Source organism: Staurois parvus, unplaced genomic scaffold (genome assembly GCF_062004578.1).
Source record: "Staurois parvus isolate SC_StPar_1 unplaced genomic scaffold, SC_StPar_1.0 ptg000936l, whole genome shotgun sequence".
In the NCBI taxonomy this organism is placed as follows: Eukaryota; Metazoa; Chordata; class Amphibia; order Anura; family Ranidae; genus Staurois; species Staurois parvus.
This window is the reverse complement of record NW_028318732.1, coordinates 55318-79138: the sequence shown is the minus strand read 5'-3', so window position 1 is coordinate 79138 and position 23821 is coordinate 55318. Positions and strand designations below refer to the sequence as shown.

At 40.7% G+C, this 23821-nt stretch overlaps 1 protein-coding gene across 1 annotated transcript; it reads left to right on the top strand.

Annotated features, from left to right (window-relative positions):
* The first annotated feature begins 1592 nt into the window (after nucleotides 1–1592).
* LOC149441912 (E3 ubiquitin-protein ligase TRIM21-like) lies at nucleotides 1593–5069 on the top strand. Its single transcript, XM_089656764.1, has one exon. The coding sequence runs from the start codon at nucleotides 1606–1608 to the stop codon at nucleotides 4072–4074; it is 2469 nt and encodes an 822-aa protein (XP_089512890.1). The 5' UTR covers nucleotides 1593–1605; the 3' UTR covers nucleotides 4075–5069.
* The last annotated feature ends 18752 nt before the right edge of the window (nucleotides 5070–23821 follow it).

Below are 23821 nucleotides of genomic sequence, written 5' to 3'. Positions count from 1 at the left end.
GTCCGTAATTATAAAGGGTGCCTCGGGACTGTCCATAATTTTAAAGGGTGCCTCGGGACTGTCCATAATTTTAAAGGGTGCCTCGGGACTGTCTATAATTTTAAAGGGTGCCTCGGGACTATCCATAATTTTAAAGGGTGCCTCGGGACTGTCCATAATTTTAAAGGGTGCCTCGGGACTGTCCATAATTTTAAAGGGTGCCTCGGGACTGTCCATAATTTTAAAGGGTGCCTCGGGACTGTCCATAATTTTAAAGGGTGCCTCGGGACTTTCCATAATTTTAAAGGGTGCTTCAAGACTGTCCGTAATTTTAAAGGGTGCCTCGGGACTGTCCATAATTTTAAAGGGTGCCTCGGGACTGTCCATAATTTTAAAGGGTGCCTCGGGACTGTCCATAATTTTAAAGGGTGCCTCGGGACTGTCTGTAATTTTAAAGGGTGCCTCGGGACTGTCTATAATTTTAAAGGGTGCCTCGGGACTGTCCGTAATTTTAAAGGGTGCCTCGGGACTGTCCATAACTTTAAAGGGTGCCTCGGGACTGTCTGTAATTTTAAAGGGTGCCTCGGGACTGTCCATAATTTTAAAGGGTGCCACAGGACTGTCCATAATCTTAGAATTTGCCTTGACTGAAAAAAGGTTGAGAAATACTGCTCTAAAGGACAAGTCTCCTCCTGCATTTTAACACACACATTCCACCAGATCCATGAAAGTTTCCTGGGCAATTCGGCACCAGTCCTCCATAGCCACCACCTGGTCCTTTGTTCATTCCTTCACAAAGTTCTACCAGGTAGAAGTCTAATCTTCCGCGGATGCAGCGGCACTCTCACGTTGGGTCTGTTAACCTTTGTGGTTGTTGGACCCGTTGGCACAGTTCTGTTTGCCTACCCTTATTTGTTGCTTGGGGATGTCCAAGGGTTATGAACACATTATGGTGTCCCATACAGGACACAGGTCACTCTCTTTTCCATTCCTTAGTCGGCATTGCTTGCTACAAAACCGAGGACTCACAGAGTGGGGTAGGGTTATAGTAAAGGTACCATTGGCTGTGCCCTCAAAAGCTTGCCTGTGTCCAATCACCTGAAGATCTGAGCATATAACCCAGGGTCTATGATTATTTAGCCAGTGTCCTTTACTGTACTCCAAGATAAGGAATTTGCAAGTCAAAAATTCATTTTTTTGGGCTTCTCCAAGTCCGTTTTGTATATTACCATATCATTTTCAGTGGTTTCATTGTCTCTAAAGAATACCATCACAATTCTCTGCATGTCGGGGTGTTGGCACAGTAGTTAAGACATATTTTGCCGGTACAAAGGAAGTATATAATGTGAATGTTCTCAAAGTCTATATAACCACACCCCTTTTCAGCCTCGTCCACCTTTCACCTCCGTGGACTTAGTGCGCCTCATTACTACTCTATACCTGATTTTCTAAATTTCTTTCCTACATTTGGCAGATATGATTATTTTTCCTGAGGAAAAGGCATCTTCTGTGCTCTAATCCTGTCAGGTATGACTGATCTGGCCCAGACTTGTCGATTGTGATACACCCAAATGCATTCTTCCGCAGTTTCACTTTCACTATCATTACTCTCTTGTGCTAGGAGTGATGGCGACTACCGAGCTGAAATGTGTCATCTGTCTTGAAATTTATAGAGATCCTGTATGGCTGAGATGTGGACACAACTTCTGCTGGATCTGTATTGCTCGTGTTCTGGATACACAGGAGGGTTCAGGAGGATATTCCTGTCCTGAATGCAGAGAGAAGTTTCCGGATCGTCCTGCACTGCATAGAAACATGAGACTACGTAACAGAGTGGAGAATTTCCTGTCTGCTCAGCCTGATCAAGAGAACACTGGGGTCTTCTGTACTCACTGTGTGGACTCTCCTGTACCTGCTGTTAGATCCTGTCTACACTGTGAGGATTCTCTTTGTGAAAAGCACCTGAGAGCCCACAGCAGGTCCTCAGAACACATCTTATGTGACCCCACCTTGTCCATGGAGAGCAGGAAATGCTCCGTCCATAAGAAGATCCTGGAGTATTACTGCACTGAGGATGAGACCTGTATCTGTGCATCCTGCTGGCTGATTGGAGGACATAAAGGACATGAGATGGAGTCACTGGATGAGGCTTCTGAGAAGAAGAAGGAGACAATGAGGAACGTTCTGAAGAAACTTCTGACAAAGAGAGAGGAGATGGAGGAAAGAATCCAGAGTCTGCAGGAACACAGGAAGAAAGTAGAAAAAAAAGCAGCTGGTGACACCAAGAGATTCACTGCCCTGTTTAGAGATCTCAGGAGATGCCTGGAAGACCTGGAGAAGAGAGTCCTGAGTTTGACCTCTATGCAGGCAGAGTTGGTCTCTATCTCAACTTTGGTTCTGATCCAGGATCTGGAGATAAAGAAGGAGGAGCTGTCCAGGAAGATGCGTGACATTGAGGAGCTGTGTAACATGATGGATCCACTGACTGTCCTACAGGAATCAGACACAGGTGACTTGTGTGATACTGAGGATGGAGATAATGAGGACAGAGAGAGACATGAGGAACTACTCCATGATGGAGGGGGGCTGGATGTGGCTGGGATATCACACACATTACACACATTATCTGATATAATAACAGAGGGAAATGTATTCTTCTGTATAGAGGAAGCTGCAGATATATTACTCGATTTGAACACTGCAAGTAATAAGCTCCATATATCAGATGACAGGAAAACTGTATTCAAGACAGATATAGACCAGAATCGTCCAGAAGCACCAGAGAGATTTCAATATTCTCAAGTGTTGAGCAGTCGGAGTTTCTCCTCAGGGAGACATTACTGGGATGTGGAAGTCGGGGGATCTGGTGGATGGAGAGTCGGGATGTGTTACCCCAGTATAGCCAGGAGAGGACATAAGTCAGGGATTGGATATAATAACAAGTCCTGGGGTTTGTACAGGAATGGTGGTCAGCGTAGAGTGATGCACGATAGGAATAAGATCCCCTTACCCCCCAATCCCCCCAGTAACAAAGTCAGGATATATCTGGATTACGAGGCCGGGCGGATCTCCTTTTATGATCTGTGTGACCCGATCCGACACCTCCACACCTTCACCACCACCTTCACTGAGCCCCTCCATGCCGGGTTAGGTGTATGGAGAGGTTGGATAAAGATATGTGGGGGGAATCAGGAGAGGAGAGAAATCTGCCCAGAGACAGGTGACATCACAAGGAGAATGCCCAGTACCAAGAAGCCCAAGAAAGGGCAAACTGTTGCAGCGGGCCTTACTAAGAAAACAGAAGGTACTCAGCAAAAAGTGATTCAGGAACCAAAGCGAAGGGCTGCTGCATTACAAGCGATAGTCCTAACTAGGATAATCTCAAGTGATGGTCGGAGGGCATCAGTTGGGGCTGAGTGCGCTATGTCTGAGGTTGTGGAGGAGTCCCCCAGAGTCCATCATAGATCATCCTCAGGACTCAGTCAGGGCTCTCCCTTTCCTTCTGGTAAAGAGATGGCAAATAGGAAGGGCGAGACCTTTGGGACTACTGATTTGGAGCAGGGGTTTTCTGCCCCTTTGGAGGGAGAACCTGTGGGGAACAATCCTAGCTGCCAGGAGTCAAGGGGAAAACCAAACCAGGATCCTGCTTCAATGCCAGCAGCGGCTTCTGCCAAGACAGTCCCTGATCCCCAGCCTAAAGAGTTCTGGGAGCAGAAAGCTGCAAGGACCCAAATTTTCCATCCTACTGCAAAGAGGAATAAGGTCTCAGAGAAACCCATGGAGGACTCAGATGCTGAGGGACTCAGTGGCCAGGAAACCCAGGGCAGCATAAAGGAGCCAAGCAGCACCCGAGAGGAGAGTGATGAGGAGACTGCAAGTCCTGAAGGGAAGCGTCTAAAGACTGAATCACCGAGAAGAATTTCAGGATACGACAAAGGAGGAATTCTGGGCCAGGCAGAGGTGACATATTCTTTTGCCTGGGACCCAGTCAACACTGGTGAGCTTGGGTTCCCCCTGGCCATTCCGACTCGTAGAATGCCTCCAATGGAGGAACTTCAGACTGAAATCAACTCTACGTCAAGTAAACCAACATGATAACCTCCTTTTTCAAGATGCTTTGCTTCGCTCAAGGCTTTGAAAGAGCCCAGCCAGAAGGGCTGCTTTGCTTTCATATCTCGGGGGCTCCGAACTTAGATTTCTGGTTGCTTCAAAAATATGGTATTGGGAATGGCATGGACTATAGAAATCTGAAGAAGGACCGACTGGACATTTCATAGACGTGATCCTGATCTCAACCCAAACTGTACATCTTACCCGCTCAGGGGCGGACTGACCATTTGGAAACTCGGGCACTGCCCGAGGGCCCAGGGTCAGTAGGGGGCCCCATGAGATGCCCCTGCTACCTTTTTCATAGGCTTTTTTGAGTTTGGGAAAGGACACAGGGGCCCCATAATCCCCTATTGCCTGGGGGCCCCATGAGTTGTCAGTCCGCCCCTGTACCCACTGCAGCATTCTATTTGTAAACTGAAGGATTCCTGGATGGAGCTTTTACCAGGGGACCCCCCGGTCATACCTGGCCCAATGAAAGTGGGCCCAATGACAGAGTGAGTTCCAGAATCGATCTTATTCTTTTATCAGACGATTTTAACCTTTTATGTGCAATTTTTTTGCTAATCTTTTCTTGAATCACAAGCTTTGTTTAGTTCCTTTCAAAGTGAAGTGTTATTAACCCCTCCCCCCCCCCAAAAAAAAAGTTTTTTTGAAGCTTACCAGTTCTTAGGTGTGGTGGCTACATTTGTTTGTTTTAATTCTTTAGGATCTTTTATTCATTCTTTAGAGGTTTTTTTTATTCCTAGCGGGAAGGAGCCCAGAGAAGACGGGCTGCCAATATGAAATGTAGGAAGTTTTGGTGTTTCAGGGATTTTATTAAAAGTGTATCTATTTCTTTTATATAAAGGAGCTTTTATTACATACATATTGCCCGCTTCCCGGGGGAGGGTCATTGTAGATTTTATTATAGATTTTTATATAGAAAAGGTGATATTGGGCCTATCATGGTTATGGAAGTACAGGTCGGGGGGGCAACTTGGCTGAGGTTTCGGGGGCACCTAGGCAGAGGTCAGGGGGCACCATGGCTGAGGTTGGAGGGCACCATGGTTGAGGTCGGGGGCACCATGGCTGAAGTCGGGGGGCACCTTGGCAGAGGTCGGGGGGCACCTTGGCTGAGGTCGGGGGGCAACTTGGCTGAGGTCGGGGGGCACCTTGGCTGAGGTCGGGGGGCACCATAGCTGAGGTCGGGGGCACCTTGGCAGAGGTCAGGGGGGCACCATGTCGGGCGGCACCTTGGCTGAGGTCAGGGGGCACCTTGGCTCTGGTCAAGGGGCACCTTGGCTCTGGTCGGGGGGCACCTTGGCTGAGTTCGGGGGTCACCTTGGTCGAGGTCGGGGGGCACCTTGGCTGAGGTTGGGGGTCACCATGGCTGAGGTTGGGGGGTCATCTTGGCTGAGGTTGGGGGGGCACCTTGGCTGAGGTTTGGGTGTCATCTTGGCTGAGGTTGGGGGGGCACCTTGGCTGAGGTCGGGGGGGCACCTTGGCTGAGGTCGGGGGGGCACCTTGTTTGAAAACGGTTATTGATAAGTTAACCCCTTAATACCTGAAGGTAAATATCATCTGAACGCAGTTTTGCAACTTTGAAACGCGCTAATAAAACTTTACACATCGCTACAGTGTTGTCGTCCTAGATTATTATTTGTCTTTTTTTTTCAGAAAAAATTGGATGTTCATTTTTTGATAAATGGTCTTGGATATTGCCTAAATTTTTTTATTGTCAAAGGAAAATTGGCTAAGAGCAGTAAAAAAAAAAAAAAAAAAAAAAAAGATTTAGTGCTGGCGCACACCACATGCCGTCTGGTGCGTTTTTTTTTTTCATGCATCAAAAATTCATGCACGGTATTTTCCATGTATTTCAATGGTATTAGTTCACACCGGTACAGTCAGTTTCCAATGCAGAGAAAAAAGTAGAACAGGCGGCATGATGTTTTCTGCACTGAACTGTACTGGAACGTAGCAAAACACATTAAAAACGCACCGGAGCGTGGTGTGCGCTGCAAGCAAAGACGCATCTGGAACACATGAGTGCGTTGTTGTGGTGGGATCTGACTGTAATTTAGCTGTGTATTTCCTGCCCATACCATGAGCCACCCCCCCAAAAAAAAATCATCTGTATAGTATTCTTAGGCCCCTTTCACACGGGCATTCCGATCTTTCATCAGTCCAGTCACGTTATATCCAAGAAAAACAGATCGGATCACATCAGCTTTTCATCTGTTTACATCCATTTTCATCTGTTTACATCCATTTTCATCTGTTTTTCACCCTTCTTTTGTCTGTTTACAACCGTTTTCATCCGTCTTTCATCCATTTACATCCATTTTCATCCGTTTTTCATCCATTTACATCCATTTTCATCCGTTTTTCATCCATTTACATGCATTTTCATCTGTTTTTCACCCATTTACAACCATTTACATCTGTTTACATCCATTTGTTCATCCGTTTTACACCCATTTACATCCATTTTTTCATCTGTTTTACATCCATTTTTTCATCTGTTTACATCCATTTACATCCATTTTTTCATCTGTTTACATCCATTTACATCCATTTTTTCATCCGTTTTAGATCCATTTACATCCATTTTTTCATCCGTTTTTCATCAGTTTACATCCGTTGTCTGTTTAAATCTGTTTTTCATCCGTTTACATCCATTTTTCATCCGTTCCATTTTTTTTTTTACGGAAGAAAAATCAGGTTTTCTTCTGTTAAAAAAAAACAGATATTAACGGATGCGGACATTAATGGATGTAAACAGATGATCTTCCGTTTACATCCGATAGTTCATAGAAATACATGGGTGTCTGTTTTTCATCTGTATATTGTTCTTAGGCCCCTTTCACACGGGCATTCCGTTTTTTTCATCAGTTCAGTCACGTTTTTTCCCAGAAAAAAAACATTAGTTCACATCAGCTTTTTATCAGTTTATGTCAGTTTACATCTGTTTTTTATCAGTTTACATCCATTTTTTTTGTCCGTTTTCATCAGTTTTTCATCTTTTTTTGTCTGTTTACATCCATTGTCATCCGTTTTTCATCGGTTTTTTGTCTGTTTACATCCATTTTTCATCCATGTACATCTCTCTGCATCCATTTTTCCTCCATCTACATCCGTTTTTGTCAGTTTACATCTGTTTTTTATCAGTATACATCCATTTGTTTTGTCTGTTTTCATCAGTTTTTCATCTTTTTTTGTCTGTTTACATCCATTGTCATCTGTTTTTTATCAGTTTTTTGTCCGTTTACATCCATTTTTCATCCATTTACATCCGTTTTTCATCCGTTCCGTTTTTTTTTTAACAGAAGAAAAATAGGGTTTTCTTCTGTTAAGAAAAAAACAGATGTTAACGGATGCGGACAATAATGGATGTAAACAAATGATCATCCGTTTACATCTGATAGGCCAAAGAAATACATGGGTGTCCATTTTTCATCAGTTCAGTCACGTTTTTTCCAAGAAAAAAATGGATCAGTTCACATCAGCTTTTCATCAGTTTATGTCAGTTTACATCCATTTTTTCGTCCATTTACATCTGTTTTCATAAATTTTTTGTCTATTTACATCCGTTTTCATCAGTTTTTTGTCTGTTTACATCCATTTTTTGTCTCCGTTTACATACATTTGTATCCCTTTTTCATCCATTTACATCCTTCTACATCCATTTTTTGTCCGTTTACATCCGTTTTCATCTGTTTTTTGTCCCTTTACATCCGTTCTTGTCCATTTACATCTGTTTTTTGTCCGTTTATATACATTTTTGATCTGTTCGGGGGGGTTTGTTTACGGAAGAAAAATAGTGTTTTATTCTGTTAAAAAATAAAAACAGATGTTAACGGACGCAGACATTAATGGATGTAAACAGATGATCATCCGTTTACATCCGATAGTCCATAGGAATACATGGGTGTCCATTTTTAATCCGTGTTAAAGGGGCCTTATTATTTTTATTTGTGGTAGGACTAAGAAATAATAGTGTGCATTTTGTTTTTTTTTGTGTTTTTGTTTATTCTACCTAAATCGCACATTTACTAAAACTGGAGCGCTCAGAATCTGGTGCAGCGGTGCGTGGCGGCCAATCAGCTTCTAACATCAACTTGTCTGGTTAAGCTTTGGTGATAAAACCTGGAAGCTGATTGGTTACTATGCAGAGCTCCACCAGTTAGTAAATCTTCCCCACTGACACAAAGTAAAGTTTTTTTTCCTTTCTACTAACCCAGTCTTTGTCAACCAGGGGGCCTAGGCATCCTAGGGTGCCTTCTGGGTTCTTCAGAGGTGCCTAGGCATCCAGGGGCGCCTTCTGGGTTCTTCAGAGGTGCCTAGGCATCCAGGGGCGCCTTCTGGGTTCTTCAGAGGTGCCTAGGCATCCAGGGGCGCCTTCTGGGTTCTTCAGAGGTGCCTAGGCATCCAGGGGCGCCTTCTGGGTTCTTCAGAGGTGCCTAGGCATCCAGGGGCGCCTTCTGGGTTCTTCAGAGGTGCCTAGGCATCCAGGGGCGCCTTCTGGGTTCTTCAGAGGTGCCTAGGCATCCAAGGGCCCCTTCTGGGTTCTTCAGGGGGTGCCTTGGCAAAATGCCTGAATTTTCTCCAAATTACCCCAAAATTGTGTACAAGGCAGCGGGGGAATCAAGCCTGCTTTTTTGTTACACAAAGCCACACGCTTCCCAACAACCATTGGCATCATTGGTTGATAAGAAGGACATCGGGCACCTGCAGAACATCCTTGTTTGACCCGCCACCCCACTCTTTCAGTTTTGGGGTCACATTATAGGTGCATGTGGAGAGATAAAAGAACTGCTGGAATACTAGTCAATACCAGGGTACAAAAATGTATATGCTTTGAAATAATAGGTCACCTCTGGGCGTCTTATGTGTGTATATATATAAAAATTTGTAATTATTTAATTTTTTTTTACACACACTGACCCTGACCCTTGACCTTGATCCTGACACTAACCTAGATCTATTCCTGGTGTAGCTATATTTTCCATTAAAAAAAAAAATATATGTATATATATATATATTTGCATTTATTTCTTTCATTAAAAAAACAGATACAGACGTTTTTTTCCGCTTTTCTTGAAAAAAAAAAAAAATATATATATATAAATAAATTAGCATTATTTTTTTTTACACATACAGACTTTTTTTCCTCTCATCTTGAAAAAAAAAAAAATATATATATATATATTTATATTTGCATTTATTTTTTTTTTTTTACACATACAGACCTTTTTTTTCCTCTTTTCTTAAAAAAAAAAAAAAATATATATATATATGTATTTATTTAATTGTTTTTTACACATGCAGACATTTTTTTCCCCTTTTCTTGAAAAAAATAATAATATATATATATATACACACACACACAGTGGATGCAAAAAGTCTACACACCCCTGTTAAATTGTCAGGTTTCTGTGATATACAAAAATGAGACAAAGATAAATAATTTCAGAACTTTTTCCACCTTTAATGTGACCTATAAACTGTACAACTCAATTGAACAACAAAATGAATGCCTTTAGCGGGGGTAAGTAAACATACAAAACTAAAATAATGTGGTTGCATAAGTGTGCACGCCCTCTTATAACTGGAGATGTAGCTGTGTTCCGAATGAAGCAATTGCATACAAAATCATGGTAAATAGGAATCAGTACACACCTGCCATCATATAAACTGCCTTTGATGAAGTTCAGCTGTTCTAGTCGGTCTTTCTTGACATTTTCTTAGTCACATCCTACAGCAAAAGCCATGGTCCGCAGAGAGCTTCCAAAGCATCAGAGGGATCTCATTGTTACAAGGTATCAGTCAGGAGAAGGGGACAAAAGAATTCCCGAGGCATCAGATATACAATGAAACACAGTGAGGACCGTCATCATCAAGTGGAGGAAATATAGCCAACAGTGACATCACCAACAGTGACCTCCCCAACAGTGACATCTCCAACAGTGACCTCCTCAACAGTGACATCTCCAACAGTGACCTCACCAACAGTTACATCACCGACAGTGACATCCCCAACAGTGACATCCCCAACAGTGACCTCACCAACAGTGACCTCACCAACAGTGACATCCCCAACAGTGACATCTCCAACAGTGACCTCCCCAACAGTGACCTCACCAACAGTGACCTCACCAACAGTGTCCTCACCAACAGTGACCTCCCCAACAGTGACCTCACCAACAGTGACATCTCCAACAGTGACATCTCCAACAGTGACATCCCCAACAGTGACCTCACCAACAGTGACCTCACCAACAGTGTCCTCACCAACAGTGACATCCCCAACAGTGACCTCACCAACAGTGACATCTCCAACAGTGACATCACCAACAGTGACCTCACCAGCAGTGACATCACCAACAGTGACATCACCAAGAACTGGACGTCCCTCCGAAATGGATGAAAAGACGAGAAGAGGTCCAGGAGGCGGACAAAAGGCCTACAGCAACATGAAAGGAGCTGCAGGAATATGTGGCCAGTCCTGGCTGTGTGGTCCATGTGACACCGATCTCCGTGTTCTTCATATGTCTGGGCGATGGGGGAGGGGAAGATGGAAGAATTTTCTTACAAAGAAATACATCCAAGCCCGGCTACATTCTGCAAAACACATCTGAAGTCTCCCAAAATCATGTGGGAAATGTGTTCTGGTCTGATGACACCAAGGTGGAACTTTCTGGCCGTAATTCCAAAAAGATATATTTGGTGCAAAAACAACACTGCCCATCACCAGAAGAACACCATACGCACTGTGAAGCATGGTGGTGGCAGCATCATGCTTTGGGGCTGTTTTCCTTCAGCTAGAACTGGGGCCTTAGTCCATGTAGAGGGAATTATGAACAGTCTCAAATACCGGTCAATATCGGCACAAAACCTTCCGGCTTCTGCTAGAAAGATGAACATGAAGAGGAACTTCACCTTCCAGCATGACAACCACCCAAAGCATCCATCCAAATCCACAAAGGAATGGCTTCACCAGAAGAAGAGGAAAGTTGTGGAATGGCCCAGCCAGAGCCCAGACCTGAATCCGATGGAAGATCTGTGGGGGGATCTGAAGAGGGCTGTGCGCAGGAGATGACACGCGATCTCACAGATTTGGAGTGTTTCTGCAAGGAAGAGCGGGCAAATATTGCCACTATGGAGCTTTCTTCCAGCACAAATGCTGGTCTGCATATATGCAGTACATCAGAAGAACACCATCAGAAGTCATGTTTTGGTAATTTCCCTTATATCTAAGGGAAGTTACCAAAACATGACCTTTTGAGGGTATTTAAGGAGTGGGGTGGGGAACCTACTACCAGGTACCCCACAAACCTGAGTTGGATAAAATAATCTGTTTAAAAAACATACAGTGGCACGGAGATGGGTCTTCTTCTGATGTACTGCATATATGCAGACCAGCATTTGTGCTGGAAGAAAGCTCCATAGTGTGCTTCCAGTAGGATTAGGAGTTCCATGAACATTGACCTGAAGCCATGAACATTGACCCAAAGCTGTTGTGCAAGGTGAAGGGAATCCTGAAAGCATGACCCATTGGAGGTACTTGAGGACCAAGGTTTGGAACCACCTCCCCTACATTATACATGACGTTATTTGGTACTCAAAGGACAGAGGTCAGAGTCAGACAACTTTATCCTTGGACGTTAGGGAAAGTTTTGACCAAGTCTCAAAAGGGTACCTTCTTCATGTTTTAGAAAGAATGGTCGTGCCTGGGATCCTTTTACTGGTGGCCATACACACATCTATTTTACTCTCCAATCAATGTGCATATTCAATAAAAACAAACAAATCGGCAAACAATCAAATAGGCACCACGCCCGACTTAGATCGACTTCAGTCAAACTGCCAATCCACCAGGTCTGAGAACTCTTGATTGTGTTGCATTGACCAGCAACCCAGTTCATGAATTTGGTCATAATTTGATAGATCGGATGAGATTACATGGTGGCAAGTGATATACACTTACCGGACACTTTATTAGGTCCACCTTGCTAGTGCCAAGAAAATCTCCCCCACACCATGACACCACCACCACCAGACTGAACCGTTGATACAAGGCAGGATGGATCCACCACACCATGACACCACCACCAGCCTGAACCATTGTTACAAGGCAGGATGGATCCACCACCTCATGACACCACCACCAGACTGAACCGTTGATACAAGGCAGGATGGATCCGCCACACCATGACACCACCACCAGCCTGAACCATTGTTACAAGGCAGGATGGATCCACCACACCATGACACCACCACCACCAGCCTGAACCATTGTTACATGGCAGGATGGATCCTCCACACCATGACACCACCACAAGCCTGAACCGTTGATACAAGGCAGGATGGATCCCCCACACCATGACACCACCACCACCAGCCTGGACCATTGTTACAAGGCAGGATGGATCCCCCACACCATGACACCACCACCACCAGCCTGAACCATTGTTACATGGCAGGATGGATCCTCCACACCATGACACCACCACAAGCCTGAACCGTTGATACAAGGCAGGATGGATCCCCCACACCATGACACCACCACCACCAGCCTGGACCATTGTTACAAGGCAGGATGGATCCCCCACACCATGACACCACCACCAGCCTGAAACGTTGATACAAGGCAGGATGGATCCCCCACACCATGACACCACCACCACCAGCCTGAACCATTGTTACAAGGCAGGATGGATCCCACACCATGACACCACCACCAACCTGAACCATTGTTACAAGGCAGGATGTATCCACCACACCATGACACCACCACCAGCCTGAACCATTGTTACAAGGCAGGATGGATCCATGCTTTCATGTTGTTTATGAAAAATTCTGACCCTACCATCTGAATGTCGCAGCTGAAATCCAGACTCATCACACCAGGCACCGTTTTCCCAATCTTCTATTGTCCAATTTTGGTGAGCCTGTGTGAATTGTAGCCTCCATTTCCTGTTCTTTACTGACAGGAGTGACACCTGGTGTGGTCTTCTGCTGCTGTAGCCCATCTGCTTCAAGGTTGGACATGTGCATTCAGAGATGGTATTCTGCATACCTTGGTTGTAATGAGTGGTTATTGGAGTTACTATTGCTTTTCTATCATCTCCAACCAGTCTGTCCATTCTCCTCTGACATCATCAAGGCATTTTCCTCCACAAAACTGCCGCTCACTAAATATTTTCTCTTTTTTTGACCATTCTCTGTAAACCCCAGAGATGGGTGTGCGTGAAAATCCCAGTAGATCAGAAGTTTTTTAAATATTCAGACCAGCCTGTCTGGCATCAACAACCATGACACCTTCAAAGTCACTTAAATCCCCTTTCTTCCCCGTTCTGATGCTCGGTTTGAATCTTCACCACGTCTAGATGACTAAATGCAATGAGTTGCTGGCATTTGATTGGCTGATTACCAATTTGTGTTACCAAGAAATTGAACAGGTGAACCTAATAAAGAGGCCGGTGAGTGTAATTGATCGTTTACAGTCATATCCTCTAACTATTGAATTTCACTTCTCTAGTGTGTGTCATATTTGTCAAACAGATTGCATACTATAGATTGATTATTCTGATACGAGGCATGGAGGAGATCAGCTATGAGGAAAGATCAGAGGAAGTGAATGTATTCTCTACTGAGAGGAGGAGATTAAGGGGGATATGATCTCCATGTATAATACATAAGGGGGGATATGATCTCCATGTATAATACATAAGGGGGGATATGATCTCCATGTATAATACATAAGGGGGGATATGATCTCCATGTATAATACATAAGGGGGGATATGATCTCCATGTATAATACATAAGGGGGGATATGATCTCCATGTATAATACATAAGGGGGGGATATGATCTCCATGTATAATACATAAGGGAGGGATATGATCACCATGTATAATACATAAGGGGGGATATGATCTCCATGTATAATACATAAGGGGGGATATGATCTCCATGTATAATACATAAGGGGGGATATGATCTCCATGTATAATACATAAGGGGGGGATATGATCTCCATGTATAATACATAAGGGAGGGATATGATCTCCATGTATAATACATAAGGGGGGGATATGATCTCCATGTATAATACATAAGGGAGGGATATGATCTCCATGTATAATACATAAGGGGGGGATATGATCACCATGTATAATACATAAGGGGGGATATGATCTCCATATATAATACATAAGGGGGGATATGATCTCCATGTATAATACATAAGGAGGGGATACGATCTCCATGTATAATACATAAGGGGGGATATGATCTCCATGTATAATACATAAGGGGGGATATGATCTCCATGTATAATACATAAGGGGGGGATATGATCTCCATGTATAATACATAAGGGAGGGATATGATCACCATGTATAATACATAAGGGGGGATATGATCTCCATGTATAATACATAAGGGGGGATATGATCTCCATGTATAATACATAAGGGGGGGATATGATCTCCATGTATAATACATAAGGGAGGGATATGATCTCCATGTATAATACATAAGGGGGGGATATGATCACCATGTATAATACATAAGGGGGGATATGATCTCCATATATAATACATAAGGGGGGATATGATCTCCATGTATAATACATAAGGGGGGGATATGATCTCCATGTATAATACATAAGGGGGGGATATGATCTCCATGTATAATACATAAGGGGGATATGATCTCCATGTATAATACATAAGGGGGGATATGATCTCCATGTATAATATATAAGGGGAGATATGATCTCCATATATAATACATAAGGGGGGGATATGATCTCCATGTATAATACATAAGGGGTGATATGATCTCCATGTATAATACATAAGGGGGGATATGATCTCCATGTATAATACATAAGGGGGGGATATGATCTCCATGTATAATACATAAGGGGGATATGATCTCCATGTATAATATATAAGGGGGGGATATGATCTCCATGTATAATACATAAGGGGGGAATATGATCTCCATGTTTAATACATAAGGGGGGATGTGATCTCCATGTATAATACATAAGGGGGGATATGATCACCATGTATAATACATAAGGGGGGATATGATCTCCATGTATAATACATAAGGGGGGATATGATCTCCATGTATAATACATAAGGGGGGATATGATCACCATGTATAATACATAAGGGGGGATATGATCTCCATGTATAATACATAAGGGGGATATGATCTCCATGTATAATACATAAGGGGGGATATGATCTCCATGTATAATACATAAGGGGGGATATGATCTCCATGTATAATACATAAGGGGGATATGATCTCCATGTATAATACATAAGGGGGGGATATGACCTCCATGTATAATACATAAGGGGGGATATGATCTCCATGTATAATACATAAGGGGGATATGACCACCATGTATAATACATAAGGGGGGATATGATCTCCATGTATAATACATAAGGGGGGATATGAACTCCATGTATAATACATAAGGGGGGATATGATCACCATGTATAATACATAAGGGGGGATATGAACTCCATGTATAATACATAAGGGGGGGATATGATCTCCATGTATAATACATAAGGGGGATATGATCTCCATGTATAATACATAAGGGGGGATATGATCTCCATGTATAATACATAAGGGGGGGGGGGTATGATCTCCATGTATAATACATAAGGGGGGATATGATCTCCATGTATAATACATAAGGGGGATATGATCTCCATGTATAATACATAAGGGGGGGATATGACCTCCATGTATAATACATAAGGGGGGATATGATCTCCATGTATAATACATAAGGGGGATATGACCACCATGTATAATACATAAGGGGGGATATGATCTCCATGTATAATACATAAGGGGGGATATGATCTCCATGTATAATACATAAGGGGGGATATGATCTCCATGTATAATACATAAGGGGGGATATGAACTCCATGTATAATACATAAGGGGGGGATATGATCTCCATGTATAATACATAAGGGGGATATGATCTCCATGTATAATACATAAGGGGGGATATGATCTCCATGTATAATACATAAGGGGGGATATGATCTCCATGTATAATACATCAGTGGTTCATATAGTGAACTCGGTGTAGTTATTCCCCCTGAGGTCATCACAGAGGACAAGGGGGAGCTCTTTACGTCTGGAGGAAAAGAAATGTCATCTCCAAACACGGAAAGGTTTCTTCACAGTGAGAGCTGTGAGAATGTGGAATAGACTCCCTCCAGAGTTGGGTGTGGCCAGCTCAGTGGATTGCTGTAGGAAAGTCCTGGATTCTTTCTTGGATACATAGAATATAACTGGATATAACATTTATAGGGAAAGTTGATCCCGGGAATATCCGATTGCCTCTCAGGGGGTCAGGAAGGAATTTTTTCCCCTGCAGGAGCAAATTGGATCGTGCTTTGCTGGGTTTTTTTGCCTTCCTCTGGATCAACTGTGAGTGTAGGATTATAACTTTTTTTTTTTATTGGTTGAACTGGATGGACTTTTTTGTCTTTTTTCAACCAGACTAACTATGTAACTATGTAGTTATGTAACCGGGAAAGAAGGCAGGGCCCAGGATAATTTGGGAACCCAGCATCCCACAGCCTACTCCTTCCCTAACCTAGGCAGTCTGTCTAACTTGCTGACATTAGACATTTCCCTGCATCTACAGAGATGTGAACGTGTCATTGGCGTCTAGGTGTCAGTTCTGGTCAACAGGCCTGCTCTTTCCTTTCAGCTTTTACTTTGGGATCATCTGTCTATGAATGATTACTGAATTAGGAGAATACTGTATGTTCAATACCAGTGAATTAATTATCGGCAATCATACTACTTTTCCATCTACTGTATGTTACATGGGTTTTCTCACTGTCTCACGTCAACGAGATAGATTTCAGGTGTTGAGCAGTCGGAGTTTCTCCTCAGGGAGACATTACTGGGAAGTGGATGTCGGGGGGTCAGAGAGCTGGATAGTTGGGATGTGTTACCCCAGTATAGACAGGAGAGGTGATTGGTCAGTGATTGGAAGGAACAGCAAGTCCTGGGGTTTGTACTGGAATGGTAGTCAATATGGGGTGATACATGACAGTAATGGAACCATCTTACCCACCAATATCCCCAAGAGAGTCAGGATATATCTGGATTATGAGGCCGGGCGGATCTCCTTTTATGATCTGTGTGACCCGATCCGACACCTCCACACCTTCACCACCACCTTCACTGAGCCCCTCCATGCCGGGATATGTGTATGGAGAGGTTGTATAAAGATCTGTGGGGGGAATCGGGAGATGTGAGAACTCCGCCCACTTATTGGTGCTGTCACAGGGATGGGTGGTAGCATGGGTAAAATATTTGGCCAGTAGGATAAAGCAGTGGGTGGGATTTCAGCCAGTGCCCTGCAGGTTAGATTTCTCCTTCTGTCACTCATTGTGATTGGGTAGGATATCTCTCCAGTTACTGGAGTAGCAGTGAGTGACATGTTCAGTTCTGTGACTGAGGAGGAGTGTGGCCTAGCTAAATAATCTATCTATTATCTATCTATTATCTATCTATCTATTATCTATCTATCTATCTATCTATCTATTATCTATCTATTATATATCTATCTATTATCTATCTATCTATCTATCTATCTATCTATCTATCTATCTATTATCTATCTATCTATCTATCTATCTATCTATCTATCTATCTATTATCTATCTATCTATTATCTATCTATCTATCTATCTATCTATCTATCTATCTATTATCTATCTATCTATCTATCTATCTATTATCTATCTATCTATCTATCTATCTATCTATCTATCTATTATCTATCTATTATCTATCTATCTATCTATCTATCTATCTATCTATCTATCTATTATCTATCTATCTATCTATCTATCTATCTATCTATCTATTATCTATCTATCTATCTATCTATCTATCTATCTATCTATTATCTATCTATCTATCTATCTATCTATTATCTATCTATCTATCTATCTATCTATCTATCTATCTATTATCTATCTATTATCTATCTATCTATCTATTATCTATCTATCTATCTATCTATCTATCTATCTATCTATCTATTATCTATCTATCTATCTATCTATCTATCTATCTATTATCTATCTATCTATCTATCTATCTATCTATCTATCTATCTATCTATCTATCTATCATCTATTATCTATCTATCTATTATCTATCTATCTATCTATTATCTATCTATCTATCTATCTATCTATCTATCTATTATCTATCTATCTATCTATCTATCTATCTATTATCTATCATCTATCTATCTATCTATCTATCTATCTATTATCTATCTATCTATCTATCTATCTATCTATCTATCTATCTATCTATTATCTATCTATCTATCTATCTATCTATCTATCTATCTATCTATCTATTATCTATCTATCTATCTATCTATCTATCTATCTATCTATCTATTATCTATCTATCTATCTATCTATCTATCTATCTATCTATCTATTATCTATCTATCTATCTATCTATCTATCTATCTATTATCTATCTATCTATCTATTATCTATCTATCTATCTATCTATCTATCTATCTATCTATCTATTATCTATCTATCTATCTATTATCTATCTATCTATCTATCTATCTATCTATCTATCTATCTATTATCTATCTATCTATCTATCTATCTATCTATCTATTATCTATCTATCTATCTATCTATTATCTATCTATCTATCATCTATCTATCTATCTATCTATCTATCTATCTATCTATTATCTATCTATCTATCTATCTATCTATCTATCTATTATCTATCTATCTATCTATCTATCTATCTATCTATTATCTATCTATCTATCTATCTATCTATCTATCTATCTATCTATTATCTATCTATCTATCTATTATCTATCTATCTATCTATCTATCTATCTATCTATCTATCTATCTATCTATTATCTATCTATCTATCTATCTATCTATCTATTATCTATCTATTATATATCTATCTATCTATCTATCTATCTATCTATCTATCTATCTATTATCTATCTATCTATCTATCTATCTATTATCTATCTATCTATCTATCTATCTATCTATCTATCTATCTATCTATCTATTATCTATCTATCTATCTATCTATCTATTATCTATCTATCTATTATCTATCTATCTATCTATCTATCTATTATCTATCTATCTATCTATCTATCTATCTATCTATCTATCTATCTATCTATTATCTATCTATCTATCTATCTATCTATCTATCTATCTATCTATTATCTATCTATTATCTATCTATCTATCTATCTATCTATCTATCTATCTATCTATTATCTATCTATCTATCTATCTATCTATCTATCTATCTATCTATCTATTATCTATCTATCTATCTATCTATCTATCTATCTATCTATTATCTATCTATCTATTATCTATCTATCTATCTATCTATCTATTATCTATCTATCTATCTATCTATCTATCTATCTATCTATCTATCTATTATCTATCTATCTATCTATCTATCTATCTATCTATCTATCTATCTATCTATTATCTATCTATTATCTATCTATCTATCTATCTATCTATCTATCTATCTATCTATTATCTATCTATCTATCTATCTATCTATCTATCTATCTATCTATTATCTATCTATCTATCTATCTATCTATCTATCTATCTATCTATTATCTATCTATCTATCTATCTATCTATCTATCTATCTATTATCTATCTATCTATCTATCTATCTATCTATTATCTATCTATCTATCTATCTATCTATCTATTATCTATCTATCTATCTATCTATCTATCTATCTATCTATCTATCTATTATCTATCTATCTATCTATTATCTATCTATCTATCTATCTATCTATCTATCTATCTATCTATCTATCTATCTATCTATTATCTATCTATCTATCTATCTATCTATCTATCTATCTATCTATTATCTATCTATCTATTATCTATCTATCTATGTCCTTTTTTCCCACCAATTGAGCTTTCTTTTGGTGGTATTTTATCGCCTGTGCGGTTCTTATTTTTTGCATACAGACCTCTCCCCCAGCAGTGATATTTGGCGGTCACCGGGTAAGATGGGGGCACATGATCCCTTGATCCCTCAACCTCGGGAAATTGGGAACCTAGCAAGGGCTTTGATGGAGCAACAACATGTTGGGGAACAGCAAAGGAGAATATATAGGGGGTTTGGAGGGTTTTCAAGAGAACCTGTCACTTCACCTTGAAAAGACAATGTGGGTGGAGTCTTTTTAACCCGCCTCTGGGCTGGCTAAAGGTGGACTGATCAGTATGACTATGTTCAGGTCTAAGAGGTGATGGGGTGCCCTGATCTGGGGGTGCAGTGCGTACCTGGAGAGATGTAATCACTGGTATTTATAGAGAGCAATATTAAAATTGATCCTAATGTAATGTGTCCTTACAGAATGGATCCCCGATAGAACTCTATTGGATCCCTTTTATAATGGATCCTAATATAATGTGTCCTTATAGAATGGATCCCCGATAGAACTCTATTGGATCCCTTTTATAATGGATCCTAATATAATGTGTCCTCATAGAATGGATCCCCGATAGAACTCTATTGGATCCCTTTTATGATGGATCCTAATGTAATGTGTCCTTATAGAATGGATCCCCGATAGAACTCTATTGGATCCCTTTTATGATGGATCCTAATGTAATGTGTCCTCATAGAATGGATCCCGGATAGAACCCTATTGGATCCCTTTTATGATGGATCCTAATGTAATGTGTCCTCATAGAATGGATCCCCGATAGAACTCTATTGGATCCCTTTTATAATGGATCTTAATGTAATGTGTCCTTATAGAATGGATCCCCGATAGAACTCTATTGGATCCCTTTTATAATGGATCCTAATGTAATGTGTCCTTATAGAATGGATCCCCGATAGAACTCTATTGGATCCCTTTTATAATGGATCCTAATGTAATGTGTCCTTATAGAATGGATCCCCAATAGAACTCTATTGGATCCCTTTTATAATGGATCCTAATATAATGTGTCCTTATAGAATGGATCCCGATAGAACTCTATTGGATCCCTTTTATAATGGATCCTAATGTAATGTGTCCTCATAGAATGGATCCCTGATAGAACTCTATTGGTTCCCTTTTATGATGGATCCTAATATAATGTGTCCTCATAGAATGGATCCCCGATAGAACTCTATTGGATCCCTTTTATAATGGATCTTAATGTAATGTGTCCTTATAGAATGGATCCCCGATAGAACTCTATTGGATCCCTTTTATAATGGATCCTAATGTAATGTGTCCTCATAGAATGGATCCCCGATAGAACTCTATTGGATCCCTTTTATGATGGATCCTAATGTAATGTGTCCTTATAGAATGGATCCCCGATAGAACTCTATTGGATCCCTTTTATGATGGATCCTAATGTAATGTGTCCTCATAGAATGGATCCCGGATAGAACCCTATTGGATCCCTTTTATGATGGATCCTAATGTAATGTGTCCTCATAGAATGGATCCCCGATAGAACTCTATTGGATCCCTTTTATAATGGATCTTAATGTAATGTGTCCTTATAGAATGGATCCCCGATAGAACTCTATTGGATCCCTTTTATAATGGATCCTAATGTAATGTGTCCTTATAGAATGGATCCCCGATAGAACTCTATTGGATCCCTTTTATAATGGATCCTAATGTAATGTGTCCTTATAGAATGGATCCCCAATAGAACTCTATTGGATCCCTTTTATAATGGATCCTAATATAATGTGTCCTTATAGAATGGATCCCGATAGAACTCTATTGGATCCCTTTTATAATGGATCCTAATGTAATGTGTCCTCATAGAATGGATCCCTGATAGAACTCTATTGGTTCCCTTTTATGATGGATCCTAATATAATGTGTCCTCATAGAATGGATCCCCGATAGAACTCTATTGGATCCCTTTTATAATGGATCTTAATGTAATGTGTCCTTATAGAATGGATCCCCGATAGAACTCTATTGGATCCCTTTTATAATGGATCCTAATGTAATGTGTCCTTATAGAATGGATCCCCGATAGAACTCTATTGGATCCCTTTTATAATGGATCCTAATATAATGTGTCCCCTTAGAATGGATCCCCGATAGAACTCTATTGGATCCCTTTTATAATGGATCCTAATGTAATGTATCCTTATAAATTGGATCCCTGATAGAACTCTATTGGATCCCTTTTATAATGGATCCTAATATAATGTGTCCCCTTAGAATGGATCACCAATAGAACTCTATTAGATCCCTTTTATAATAGATCCTAACGTAATGTGTCCTTATAGAATGGATCCCTGATAGAACTCTATTGGATTCCTTTTATAATAGATCCTAACGTAATGTGTCCTTATAGAATGGATCCCTGATAGAACTCTATTGGATCCCTTTTATAACTACAGATTTAATATCACTTTTACAGATTTTTTTGGTCACATGATAGTTGCAAAATGTTTATCAAAACAATATTTTCGCTACAAATGTACACAAATCATTATTAACAGATATAAATCTTACACAGCGTACAAAAGTCCTGCAGATTATAAAGCATTGATCTGTATCGAGCTAATAAATCACAAATATTTGTCAATTATAAATTGTGTGTTTTTTGTTTTTTTTGCAAGCCAGTGAATATTGAAGGTACACAAAACTGTGAACAGGCAACCTGCAGTGATCAATGGCTGCAGCCAGTTGGGATCCAGAACAATGTTACACCGCGCCCCTTGGACAGAAGTCGTTCTAACGATTGGTTTCTGCTGAGCAGGGATGGCCGCATACACTGATTGCAGCTCAGCTGATCCCCGCTGAACAGGCTGAATTTCGATCCAGGTTTGGACAGTTTTAGGGCCCAAGCACACTAGTGGCAGGGACTGCAGCTCCTTTGAAAAGCGGTCAATACTCAGATCACTTTTCAGAGGTGTTTGACAGGCGGTGAGGAGGCAATATCTCACCTCCTGTCCACCCGATTTAACCCCACCACCCTGCAACATTGTGCATTGAGATGGTTGCAGAGTGGTCCTATCCACAGCAGAGTCCTTGGGTAGGGTTCCCCTGGGCAGGACCAATCTGGAAGCTGCAATCAGAATCATGTGATGGAAACCGGATCCTATGGAACCTATGAATGGGTCACGTTCAGTGGGTAGTGGTGTCTGCCGAATGTATATATATATAATGATATATACAGTATATCAGGATCTGTGGATCCTGATATATATATATCAGGATCCACAGAGTTCCCCTTTATATCAGGTTACCCAGAGTTCCCCTTTATGTCAAGTTCCCCAGAGTTCCCCTTTTCATCAGCCCACATGGAAGAAAAATATATTTGAAATAATACAATTTTGACCATATTCAATATATTTAAAAAAAAAAATTAAAAAAATAATATATATATATATATACACACTGTATGTTGAAATGCGTTATATATATATATATATATATAGGCAGCACAGTGGCTAAATGGTTAGCACTTCCACCTGGCAGTACTAGGGGCGCTGGTTCAAATCCCAACCACGGCACCACCTGCCTAGAGTTTGCATGTTCTCCCTGTGCCTGTGCGGGTTTCCTCCAGTTTCCTCCTACACTCCAAAGACATGCTGGTAGGTTAATTGGAACCTGTCTAAATTGGC

Coding starts and splice junctions, on each gene's coding strand:
- LOC149441912 (XM_089656764.1), top strand. CDS start 1,606: ATGGCGACTACCGAGCTGAAATGTGTCATCTGTCTTGAAATTTATAGA.